General features: G+C 40.4%; 1 protein-coding gene across 2 annotated transcripts; it reads right to left on the bottom strand.

The window, feature by feature from the left end:
- Positions 1-1,018: 1,018 nt before the first annotated feature.
- On the bottom strand, positions 1,019-5,943 carry eda2r (ectodysplasin A2 receptor). Of its 2 annotated transcripts, none has more exons than XM_084698397.1 (9): positions 5,608-5,943; positions 5,116-5,217; positions 4,301-4,479; positions 4,020-4,108; positions 3,673-3,837; positions 3,359-3,460; positions 2,533-3,100; positions 2,028-2,082; positions 1,019-1,663 (listed from the first exon to the last, which is right to left on the bottom strand). In XM_084698397.1, the coding sequence occupies exons 2-8, from the start codon at positions 5,197-5,199 to the stop codon at positions 2,079-2,081; spliced, it is 1,191 nt and encodes a 396-aa protein (XP_084554523.1). In that variant the 5' UTR covers positions 5,200-5,217; positions 5,608-5,943; the 3' UTR covers positions 1,019-1,663; positions 2,028-2,078. The 2 variants fall into 2 exon arrangements, with proteins under 2 accessions (XP_084554523.1, XP_084554522.1); XM_084698396.1 differs by having other exon boundaries at positions 2,533-3,124; positions 5,608-5,938.
- Positions 5,944-12,984: the final 7,041 nt, after the last annotated feature.

Below are 12,984 nucleotides of genomic sequence, written 5' to 3'. Positions count from 1 at the left end.
GTAATGTTGGCTATATGTGGGTGAAGGACATTTAGATTTTATGTATCCATCTCCTGTGTCAATGTCTTATCTTCCCACATGCTTGAACATTTTACTGGAACCCATCAAAGATACACACAAGCACAAACAATAAAAAGAGACATGAGAAAGAGAACATTCCTGGTGTGAGATTCCCTTACTGTGCCATCCCGTAATTACGGGATTACTCCTCCCTCTATCTCTGTGGTAATAACAATGCACGGTGACCAAGATCTCTTGAATCTCGTGTAGGATATTGTAGCCTACTTAAAACCGAGTCGGGTACTTTTAAGTATAAAATGAAGCACTTTTTAAGGTTGTTGTACCGGTCAAATTCTTAGCGGTGAGTTCTCGTATTATCTTTTTCTTGTTAGTTAATTTTCATTCAGATGGCCATAACATTCTCTAACCGTTAACTTCAACTCGTTAAACCATGTGCTTTCCACACTGCGCACAACTTACGGTTACACAGCACAAGGTGGCAATAGTCTACTGTTCTTGCTGTACATGTAAAACAATTTATATATATGTAATATATCTTCAACCCGTAGTCCCGGCCTCTCATCTCACGAGAAAGTGGGGTGCCGCATTGCTGCTCGTGTCCTGGGAGCGAGGTATATATGGTGATGCCTGACTTGGAGAGGTGCCTGCGCTAATCGGATCTATTTAAGAACACAGCCAACAGCCACAGCATAGCATTGTGAACTGAACTCCTTCCAAAATGTCCCAACCCCCCCCTTCCCCCCCCCCAGAATGACGTTTTACGTTTTAGAAATTTAGAAACATTTTAGAATCGTTAATTTTACATTGACTGAGCTTATTTTTAATGGCCCTATCTTGATGCAGCTTACCCAACTGATTCTTTCAAGTTTGAGCTGTCGACTTTTTTTTGGACGACTATTTATCATGTAATACACAGAAGAGGCACGAGAGGTCTCTGTAACCTCGTGCTCTCACAGTCCGTCCACGTTTAAATAGAGAGAGAAATCCCAGACCAGTATTTGTTTTGATACACCTTTTATCAGCCTTTAACAAAGACAACCCAGTGAAAAGGATCTAATGTCAACAACAAACATCATAAAATAAAAGTAAAGATGTGATGAGGAACCTCCTTGAGCTACCTGAGTTCAAACAGTCAGGCTGATTAACATTTATGCAAACAGTCGTTAGTGGATGTTAACGGATGTCTTCCCAGCATCCACAGCTAGCCCCTGCAGCATGGGATCTTGCACCGACGTAGGGTCGACGCTTCAAAACATCTTCACACCAGAAATCTGGGTGTCAAAGCTCAGCTTGAGGTACAGGGTGTGGGGCAGCAGGGTGGAGGAGGTGAGATGACAGGAGACTTAAACCCACACAGGCTTCTCTAAGCACGGGTGACTACACCCTAATCAGCACCCCCTGTCGGATGTTCTGCAGTCCTGGGAGAGTTGGATGTTCTGCAGTCCTGGGGGCGTTGGATGTTCTGCAGTCCTGGGGGGCGTCGGATGTTCTGCAGTCCTGGGAGCGTTGGATGTTCTGCAGTCCTGGGGGGCGTCGGATGTTCTGCAGTCCTGGGGGCGTCGGATGTTCTGCAGTCCTGGGGGCGTTGGGTCCAAGGTCAGCGACTCAATCAAAGTCTGTGGGAGCCTCCTCAAATCCACACCTGGTCCCATTATACACATGCCAACACATAAACGTCCATTAGTAAAAGCACATCACATCTATTACTGGGCACAACAGGTGGGGACACGTAAAAAGTAAGAATCTTGTTTGTTTTCAGCTTTTCTGTCTGAATTGGTTTTTGAGTGAACTAATAGTTTCACTTTTATTTTTCACAGATTTATTATGATACTTATTAAGTTTTACTGATTTGATTAGTGCTTAATTTATTTTACAAAGGCTATACTTCACCTGATTGGCTGTTGCTTGGCCATGTGTTAATCCAGCTGTACAGTGACCATTGTTTAAACTTTGAGATCTTTGTCTTGACTAGATAAAAGATGTAATCAAAAAATATAAAAACCTACCCTGTGTTACCGAGGAACTTTTCTTCACATTTCACACTTTTAGTGTTTCTGTCATCTGAAAAACAGAAATGGGGTCAAGATTTACATTTATCACCTCTGAGACGATGACAGTCTCCCCCAAAAGGAATGTCAACTTTGCACTTGAGGCTAATAATGTGTAAAGTCACGTCTGGGAAAAGGCAACGTGTTAATAATCATGCACAGTTTTGTTGTTCTTGCGGTGCTATAACATAAGGGGCCTACACTGCTGTTCTACCATCACATCATTAAGATGAACTCCTTCATAAACATATACACAAATATATGTAAGATGAATAATTTGGGTGAATTCTGACAAAAGGTCACAGTTTACAGTACCATAAAAAAAAACTGTTGAATTATTTTTTTAATGGAAAAAGAAAATGTTATGATAAAATATAATGAGAATGCTCTGTTCTCTAAGGAGCAGTAAATAGCTCTCTATTGGAGAGGAACAGACGACACAGGCCTGCCCAACTGTAATTACCCGATTACTGTATCCAGGACTGTTGCAACAGCCCTCTGCTGTAGGATCCTGAAACAGCTGAGCCTGTTGCTGTTAGGGCTGTCCAAACCCCCAGCCTCGGCCCTGGCCCCCAGACTCCCAGAGCTGCAGCGAGGCTGCGTCTGGCAGTAGAGGAGGTCCAGGGATGAGGAAACAGCCCTGTGGATATCCATCTCAGTGCATTCCACAGGAACATGCTGGTAGTTCTCCTGAAGCTGGGAAGCACAGTGGCCCTGGGCTGTCTGAGACGGCGGGAAAGTGGACCGTTGAGCACACTCCTCCAAAAGAGCCGGGGTCGCCACGGTCACATCCTGGATGTCGGAGGGTTGCCGGGTCAATGGAGCTGGGGTCGCCATGGTGAGCTCCTGGCTGTTAGAGGGTTGCTCGGACGATGTCAGAGACTCAAACCCAGAGGAGCAGCAATCGTCAGTTACATCAGGAGCCAGAGGCTGGACGTCTGGCATCCGAGTGCAGCCCTGAGGAGGATGCTGGGGTGTGATGGTAACAGACTCCGGCAGGTCTAACTCATCTCCGCTGGTCCCATAATCAGCTGCCGTGAAGACATCACAAGGACCTGAGGATGTCTACAGATTATGTTTTTGTTCTGAGGCTGCAGACGTAGTTTTGGAACATATTTACACGTGCAACCGACATACATTATTTTAGCAGGCACTTTTATCCTAAGAGACGTACAGATTTAAAACCTGTGGAGTCTGCAGTCAAATGCTCTGCCAGTAAGCTATTTAAATGTACACATTTGAATTGCTTATTATGTAGACACTTAGCTGTGGTGCACTGTGTTAATTACCTGGAATCTGCTCTTCTTGGTTTGGGTTCAGGGTGACCCTGTTGACTCTGCAGGCTGCACTCTCCATGTCAGTCTGACTTTTACTTTTAAAAGCCAGGCATCCTTTCAGCGAGAGATAATTCATTGAGTCAGAGGCACAGATTGAGGAGGATTACTTGTACCTTTCCAGATACAAAAAAAACATCCAAAAAATCCAAGCATACTGACAGAACTCACATTATTAGAATGAATGAATTTGCACTTTCAAAAATTCATTTACAACCTTAATGCAAGACTTTTATAAACTGACATGCAGCTATAAAACTGGTGGATACCTTTAAAGAACTTCCGCAGTATGGTTTGCCTGAAGTATATCAATAGCACAACCGAGAGAGTGATTGCCATGGTAACCAGGACCACAGAAATAGTGTCAGCAGCTGCATTATTCTGGGGAAGGATGCCTGAAACTGACTCTTTTTCCACATCAACTCCTCGGCTTCCTGCAAAACACACAAACAGACTTGGGTTTGTACTATGTACACGGTACCTGAAATATTTCATTTTTTAACTATTCGTTGGCTGTAACCAGGTCAGATAATAGTATCCATGTGCAGCGCACATGCTATTTGTGAAAGGTGTTATATAAAACAGTTATATGAGAAGAGGATTTTCTGTTCCTTACTCCTGCACTGCTGCCCAGAAGGTGAGGACGACCCACATGGCATGCACTCGAGATCCTGCAGCCCATCAACCCGGATTTTACTGTAAAATCTGTTTGGATCAAATAAGAGAATAACCCAGAAAACCCCAGACAGTTTAACAGGTGAACTAGCTCATTAAACAAGCGCCACCTATGTTTAGGAGGAAACGCTTTAATCGTTAAAAAGGGCTGGTGTCAAGTTACTAACGAAAGCAATACAGATTCTTTTCAAGAAGCACAACGGCATGAAACGCTGTACGAACCCAGGCAAGCACTCCCCACAGACTGCGTTCCTCCGTGACGTGCAAGATGACTTTTCCTGTCTGTTCAAGCGTTTACATGACTGGCAAAATTTGCAGTTGTGATGGCCCCAATCCTCTTTATAGGTCTTCAAACTGCAAGGGGTGCAATGAGCTGATTGGCCATTTCCGTAACCACAGTCCTGGCCAAAAAACAAAGATGTACAGTACAGTCCATATTAGAGAGCAAGACAGAGTACAGTTTCAGCATCTCTGAACTGTGTGTATTAAAACATTTTACCAACCACTTTCCTGTTACATAAACATATAAACTGACAGCTATTCCACAGACAGACGTGAGTCTAAATAGCTAGCGTGTCTTATTTCATTGAGCGGGATTATTTCAGGTCATGGGTAACCCTAAACTCTTTTGGCAAACTCTCGCAGCAAATGGGAAGATTGTAAGCATGCCTGCCAAGTTGACTTGTGTGAACTTGGAAAAATGCTCCCTGAAAGAAAATGGTACATTCAAAGCCAGACAGTAACTAAAACAGGCTTCCCCAGTGCAGGAGCATTGAACCAAACTCAGATCAAGGTCTTTGGGGCACACTGCTGCGAAATGTTCATTTTGCCAGTGGCATCACCATCCATCCTAAATGTTTGGTTAGCCTATTGATTATATATTGTCTTTTAATGTACAAGCTAGGTATCATTCTCTTACTTCCATAGGAAACATTCCTCATCGGTATAGTCAAGTAGTAAAACAGAACAGCTAAAAGGGGCCATTTTCCAGTTTGATCAATATGAAAATAATAATACAGATAAGGAGAACGCCCCACCTCAGACAGCTCCAGCCCTGGTTCACACTGAAGACAAGGATGGCACTCTTCATTCAGTCTGTATTGGTTTTCTGTACAGTCCATGGATGCCAATTATGACACCTTCCAAATAGAACAGCAGAATGAAAGGTAAGATAATGTCAATGGTGATAAATATTAATTCGAAACATACTGCAAGCACTGTGGAGACGTTCCAACCATCTTTAACAACCTATTTGATCATGTTACTAGAAGCACAATAACTTGCAACAGTCCTGTCTTCAGATTAAATGATTCTCTACATGCCTTATAGGCTACACGGTTAAAACAAGTTACATAGACTTAAATTATGTAAGTAGTTAGTAAAGAGCTTTAAGGGTTAACGCAGTGAGCTCTCTCGTTGGCACCGCAAGCATGTAGATGCTGGTGGAGCCTCACCGATAAACTCACTCTTGCATTGCGACTTTATCTACAGCAAAACATTACAATGAAACTGTCGTTGTTACAACATACCTTGATTCATCAATGAAACTGAATGAAGTATTAGGCAACCTGTTTGTTTCGTTTTGGTGTTGTTGTTTACGACCACTTAGGCTTCGGACTTATCGATTATCTAGCGGCACTCTAATCAGACATGCCCTGACATGCCTGCCCTCTCCCTGCGCGCCCGGTTAGCTGCCTGTCATGCATAGTAAAAAAAAAAAACTCACAAACATGCGTAAAATGACTGAGTGAGGATTTGTATAGTGTTGGCCTTGTTATTGCAACCTTATTTATTGAACGTGAATAACTATGTTTTCTGCCTGCTTGATGCCTAAATCTGATTTTAAAAAGCATCATGACAAGCGAATGATGTCCATTTGGTGCAGTTTAGGTAATCATATCACTGCATTGCTCTTAGTTAGGGAAGGGCAAAATATCGATGCTCCGCAAATTTGAACACTATTTGGGGACAGACCCCTGATTTGTTTCCACAAAGTTTCATATGTGCGACTCTGCGTACCATTGGTGGGGGACCAATGTTTTTTTTTTTGCGGCTTATGGAATTTATGATGAAGTGTCACAAAAAAAATATTCTCAAAGTTTGTACAGTCTTCCCCGAAATTTACACAGATAATATTTAGACCAAGCCCCACAAAATGCTTTTTTTGCCACACCATTATCCATTACAGCCAAACCAATGGCAAACAACCCGAACAGGACGTGAGCTCATATGAAAATGACAGACAATCCAATCTATGATGAACTTCCTCCAGTGCTTAGAAATAAAAGCACTGTTGCTTTCATGATCGGATGACAACATATATATATATATATATATATATATATATATATATATATATATATATATATATATATATATATATATATATATATATATATATATATATATATGTATATATATATATATAAATATACGGACCGCACTGCACCCGTCATAGCTGTTTGTAGCATTGGCAGATATGTTGTAGATTGAAACTCTTATAAACAAATAACCACACAACAGAATGCAATTCAACGTAATCATACATACAAACATTTTCCAGATATTACATGCCCATTATTTACTACAGGCTTTCAAGCCTAGCTAAGCAGACATTATTAGACTGCTAAACAAAACAAGTTATATTTTTCCAAGCAAATCATTGTTCAGTCTAGGCTACATAGTCTACCATCCAAAGAGATAATCAAAGGTTAAAGCGTGGGATGAATCACTATGCTAGCTTCCACAGAACAGAAAAAAAACCCTTATCCTTTCCTTTTAAATATTATTTGACAACTCAGTTCAATTCATGAGGCTATTTCATGCATACTTACTTCTGGAGTTTCAGTTTGTTCAGTGATAAGGGGGATTTGGTGCCTTATGAAAAAACTTATGAACAACATAACTCTTATAATAACTTTTGACCTTATAATTTATGAAGGTTATAAGATCTTGCAATAGGCCTGTTTGATTTCAACCTAGTAATATGCCATGTGGTGAGCTGAGCTGAGCTAGCCCAGAAAAAAACTGACAAAAAGGGTGGCAACACTGGAGGATGTTAAAAACAAAAAAACATGTTATTTTCACTGAATAAAATATTTTCAAAAAAATCATTTATACCCAAAGTACAGATGGTTTCTAAAGATTATAAATATGAGAAAACACTATCCATAACAGTTGTTTTAACTGTTGTTTGATTCACTTGGGAATGAGTCTTAATGGGCAACAGTCTTTCACCCAGTGCTGTGTGCTGGATGACTGGGTTTTGATCTAGTGGGAGCTGCTCCTCTGAAGGCCAAGAGTGACTGCCAAACAGACAGGACACAAAAATGCCTCAGATAAGAACGTGACTGAAACATTTAACACCTGCAGCCAAAGGGAAGACTTAGTTTTCATTGTTTTGTTTGTTCAGATTTTTCTCTGCAAACTCGAGTTGCCCTGTTCTTGGTCTAGCCACCACAAGAACACAACCAACAACAGTGTGCATGTGTGTGTGTGCATGTGTGTGCATGTGTGTGTGTGTGTGCGTGTGCATGGGTGCGTGTGCATGTGTGCATGTGTGTGTGTGTGCATGTGTGTGCATGTGTGTGCATGTGTGTGCATGTGTGCGTGTGCGTGTGTGCATGTGTGTGTGTACGTGTGTTGGGTCACACACATCACCCAAAGTCACATGGGGTTGCACTGTATGTAACACGGAGGTGATTCACAATTTAGTTTAAAAGGCTTACTTTTACCAACAGGCTAATTGCTGCACATTCACCTTTTGTACCGTTTGGTCTTCAAGAATCCCTTGGAAAACGGTTGTTAATTCAGTGAATGTTCCATCTGACTACATTTCCCATATTTATTTTGCTTCTTTAACAATGGTTGGCACAAGTGTGTTTGCACAAATGGTACATAGTTCTTACATGCCACTCCTGTTTGATGTGGCTTGGCATCCGAAACCCAAACTTAAATGCAATATCAGCTGTCTTAGTGGAGACATTTGTGTGTGGATCCCAGTACTGTTAATATTTAATCTGTGAATGGCAGAACTCAGGGTGAGCCTGGTTTTCAGGTGAAACCACGGAGCGCTGCCTGCACCTCCTCATAATCATACAAGCAGAGATCCTCCACTCGGACTGACCCATGTGACCTGCACCTCCTCATCATCATACAAGCAGAGATCCTCCACTCGGACTGACCCATGTGACCTGCACCTCCTCATCATCATACAAGCAGAGATCCTCCACTCGGACTGACCCATGTGACCTGCACCTCCTCATCATCATACAAGCAGAGATCCTCCACTCGGACTGACCCATGTGACCTGCACCTCCTCATCATCATACAAGCAGAGATCCTCCACTCGGACTGACCCATGTGACCTGCACCTCCTCATCATCATACAAGCAGAGATCCTCCACTCGGACTGACCCATGTGACCTGCACCTCCTCATCATCATACAAGCAGAGATCCTCCACTCGGACTGACCCATGTGACCTGCACCTCCTCATCATCATACAAGCAGAGATCCTCCACTCGGACTGGCCTATGTGACCTGCACCTCCTCATCATCATACAAGCAGAGATCCTCCACTCGGACTGGCCTATGCGACCTGCTGTGGTTCTCCTGCAATATGGGTCAGGCAGAGGACAGCATTGAATGGACGGCTCACTAATATATGTCACAATGGACTATTTCTCATTAATACATGTTTAAAAAGTAATGTAATTTCTCTAGAGCAGCCATTTCCGACCTCTTCCACTTTGTGGCCCACTTGCATCGCTCAAACATTTTTTGCGGCCGCCCGACACATCCATTCACTTAATTTGCGCTCACATGTTCACAACACCATGTGCCAAACAGTTTGCTTTCACGGCTAAATGTATTGAGCGATCAAATATGACAAAGTGTCCATCAGCGGCACAGTAAGCACACATTGTGAATTTTTTTCACTGAGAAAGGCATGCTACATTACTACATCATCTATTGGGAACAAATAGGCCTATGACAGACCAATTATTTATGTGAGTTAACATTAACGACTAGCAAACAGGCTGACATATAATTGAGCAATGTAGCAAAAAATGGTTTGCTAGCTAGCCTTGCTAACATTACTGCTCAAATCCTAGATAGCTAGAGCTAGCCTAGCTAGCAACTTTTACTGTATGAGTTAGACCTGTGTAAGTAAACCTTACTTTCGTACTAGTCAAATTAGCTCGAAACGTACAGTTTGAACCCCTTTTCCCTCTTGGTTAAAGAACAGCAACATAGAATCATATGTACATCGTTGATTGTCATTTTAGGAAGACAACCCGAACTCCTCTACGAAACGCTATTTTGTACTTACTTACGTAACTGCTCGCTACTGGAAGTTGTAGACCTAGTTTATTCAGTTTGTGGAAGTGACGCGTGCATGGTGGGTTGAAGTGGGCGTATGCAAGTTAAGGCGGAAATATCAGTTGGTCTTTCATCAACGTGCCAAGCGTTACTATTAGCATTTCGGTCATGATGAATAAAGGCAAAATGTCATTTTAAAATGAGTAAGAATTTTAATAATCATTTACCAACAGTATATATAGATATTTTGATATTTGTTCATTTTTCATTTTTCATTGTTCATCATTTGTTTGGCAACCCACCTGTATTACTTTGAGGATCACTGGTGGTCCATGACCCATACGGTGCTGCTCGAGATGATTGACTGAAGTCAGAAAGTATCTGAATCAACAACATACTGCAAATCACTTAAAGAAATGTTTCTGGATTTGGATTCATACCTAGAAGTTTTACAAATGCTCTGACTTTGCCAATAAAATGTAGTCAAGTCAGTTGACAAATAATGCTACAGTCCGTCTAGTGACTCTGTGACTCACTCTTCTATAAAGTAGGATTACAGGCAGATGTTAGCCTGGCAGCTGAACCACATACCTTGAAAATAACAAGCCATGTGGATCATATTAAACTGTTGGAGAAGTTGAGTACAGTATAGTACAATAGCTGCAACATCATTATTGACGGATGTTTGGAAGGTTTTAGTAAATGAAATCAGAAGGCTATACATTTTTTTACGTGTGAAATACTGATACCCTGGTACTGTTTAATTAGACTGAACAGTTATAGTGAACAGTCTCACTGATCAGTCAAATGGTTTGTAGAATATAATAGATTGTATATTAACAGTTCTGTGTTGAAGACTAATTTTTTCATCTTTCTGATGTTTGCATGCTCAAATGTGGCATTATATGTTTATTTATTACTTACTTTATTATATCCAGAACAGGCGTAAGTTAATTTAAATTAAAAGGTGTACTACTATCAATCAACTAAAAACCTACCAAGTTTAGTAGTCACAGCTATAGATGAAAAAACAATTTATGGCTCTGGTCTGATCTGTTTGTAACCTTGAATTATAGAAAAAAAATTGTTTTATGTTTCAGCCTTGGCATTTCTCTTCTTGGAAGCCTTGTGTTTTCCTCTCCTCTCCCACACGTTCCCTCTTCTAGCTCCAGTTTCTTTAAACTACTGCTCCAAACTCCACAGTCACACAAAGAAGAGGACCCTACAGCTTGTAACTACATTTAAGAAACAAACATATGAATAAAAACACAAAATAACTATGATTATTATGATCGGTACTTGAGTTGGTACAGTGTGAGAGAATAAGCAAACGCTAAGTTCAAATTCAGTTTGGTATTCGCTTGAACCTCGAAGACAGGTTTGAATTTGGGTAGAACCGTGAAAAAAAATTCCTTCAAAGAGCTCCACGGTTGTGGTTTTGTTTCATTGGTGTTAAAGGTTAAGTTTCCCCTTTAGAAAAGTTTGTTGTCAACAAGACGCTGCAAGTTGAGAAACACCCAGAAATGTTTATGAAAATAACAAAACGATAAAAAGGAAATACAAAGTTCCCACACTACTTCTTGTTATGGTCTGAGAAACTAAATGTTTTGTTGTAGATGGACACATTTTTTTGAGTTAACTGCCACCAGCAGTGTGGTTTTTCTTTCTGTAGTGTTGTCTAGAATCTCGGCCTAAACGTATTGCTCTGGTACCATCACAAATTAGGATTTCTAAGGTGTTGTTTTCAGTAATGTCCACAAAGATAAATATTTGGCCTGGTAAGGAACAGCTGTTCTGTACCACTGGGACCTACATGATACATGATCTGTTTGACATATGAGTACTCCTTTCTTCATTTATGTGTTTAAAAGTATCTGTTCATAATCTGATGAGCTCATTTTGTTTTGATCAAAGAACGTTAAGTCGCAAGGCAGAAACACAATCGTCAGGGTTGTATGATTCAGTTAATTTATTAGGACTCCCCACTGGTTTATTGCCTGTTTCATCATTTGTTTAAAAAAGAACCATTTGTCCTTAATCTCATTCATGAAAGTTCTAGGCTTTCAAGTTAAGCAAGACTGAATATTTCATTGACTGTGTTCTACAGAAAAATGATAGAATTGCATTCAGAAATTCATATTTTACTCAGCTTCACATTGTGTCTTTAAAAGTCTCACCTTTACAAACCATTGTCCATGGTTGTCTATAAATATATTTAGTTGTATTAATTTGAATAGCATTAACATTTAACAGTAGAATAAATTGGCATGACATAATTTTATATATATTTATATAATCTGTTCCAGAACGTCAACCACAATTATATTTGGACGATAACTTCAATACAGTGCTTATTGCTGAGCAATTCAAAATGTCCAGAGCACAACACCGTCTGGCTGGTATATGGAGTTTCAGTCTTAAGTTACTAGGATATGATACTTGATGTCAGAAAGGCAACAGGTTATAAACATGTTATGCTAATATGTTTGAATGCAAAAAATGAATAAAAAATATTCCCAGTTTGTACTTTGTGACAAAAACTGTAATATTATGGGACATGAGTTAAATCAGAGAAATGGCCTTGCTGAATCTGCAGACAGCCTTGAGTTAAAACTAGTAGGTACAAAGTGCTTTTCAAGGCTGTCATCCATTCAGTCCTGCCCTCACCTAGAATAGACCAGTGTGGAATGGAGTGGGAGGGGTATGATGATGCTTGTGTATTGATGTCAATCAAACCTTGTTACTGTTAGTGTATTTGGCAAAAACATAAATGCTGTGTAGAATTAAAGGGGACACCACTCAGAGAATCTTAAAAAGTTGTAAAACAACCACCAAGTATGTTGTTTTATTATTTGTTTCTATGTGTTTGTGTCTGTGAGTGTTAAGTAGTTACAGTCCTGGCCAAAATATAGGCACTTAAAAAAATAAATAATAATGTACTGTTTCTTAAAGAAAACTGTTGAAATTAAAACATATTTTGGTATGTACATGGTGTAGGTGATTGTGTTTGGTGTGTAGTTGAACAAAACTTTGCAAAATCTCTTCTGATTCTTCAAATAAATCTCCCAAATGCCTGGACAATATTATAATGGCATCTTTTGGAAGTAGAAATGATTTGATTCAAAACAAATGATTCTCCTTTACTTTGGAATTGAAGTCTCTTGTGGTGAGTTGAATTTATATGCGGAATATGAAAAACATATTCAACCAGTTTACATGGAGAAAAGGGCTTATTTATTTGATCTGTGTCACTATCTGTGCAGCAATGAGCATGGATAAAAGAAAGACAACCGGAGAACTATCGGAGGAGGTCAGACACAAGACTGTAGCAAAACGTGGACAATCTCAAGGCTTCAAGTTCATCTCCAGAGACCTTGATGTTCTAGTTTCCAGTGTACGTAATGTTATCAAGAAAGTTTAAGGCCCATGCCACTGTAGGCAACCTCCCTGGACGTGGAAAACTTGATGGAAGATTGCAGCAAAGGATTGTTGGAATATCGGAGAAAGCACCTGGGCTAACTGCGACACAGATTCAAGCTGACCTTCACAGACAAGGTACCAAACTTTCAACGCACATCATCG

This window comes from Hypomesus nipponensis, chromosome 5 (genome assembly GCF_054491055.1).
Source record: "Hypomesus nipponensis isolate SF chromosome 5, ASM5449105v1, whole genome shotgun sequence".
Lineage (NCBI taxonomy): Eukaryota > Metazoa > Chordata > Actinopteri > Osmeriformes > Osmeridae > Hypomesus > Hypomesus nipponensis.
Note: the sequence above shows the minus strand (reverse complement) of the source record. Positions and strands in the feature narration are given on the sequence as shown.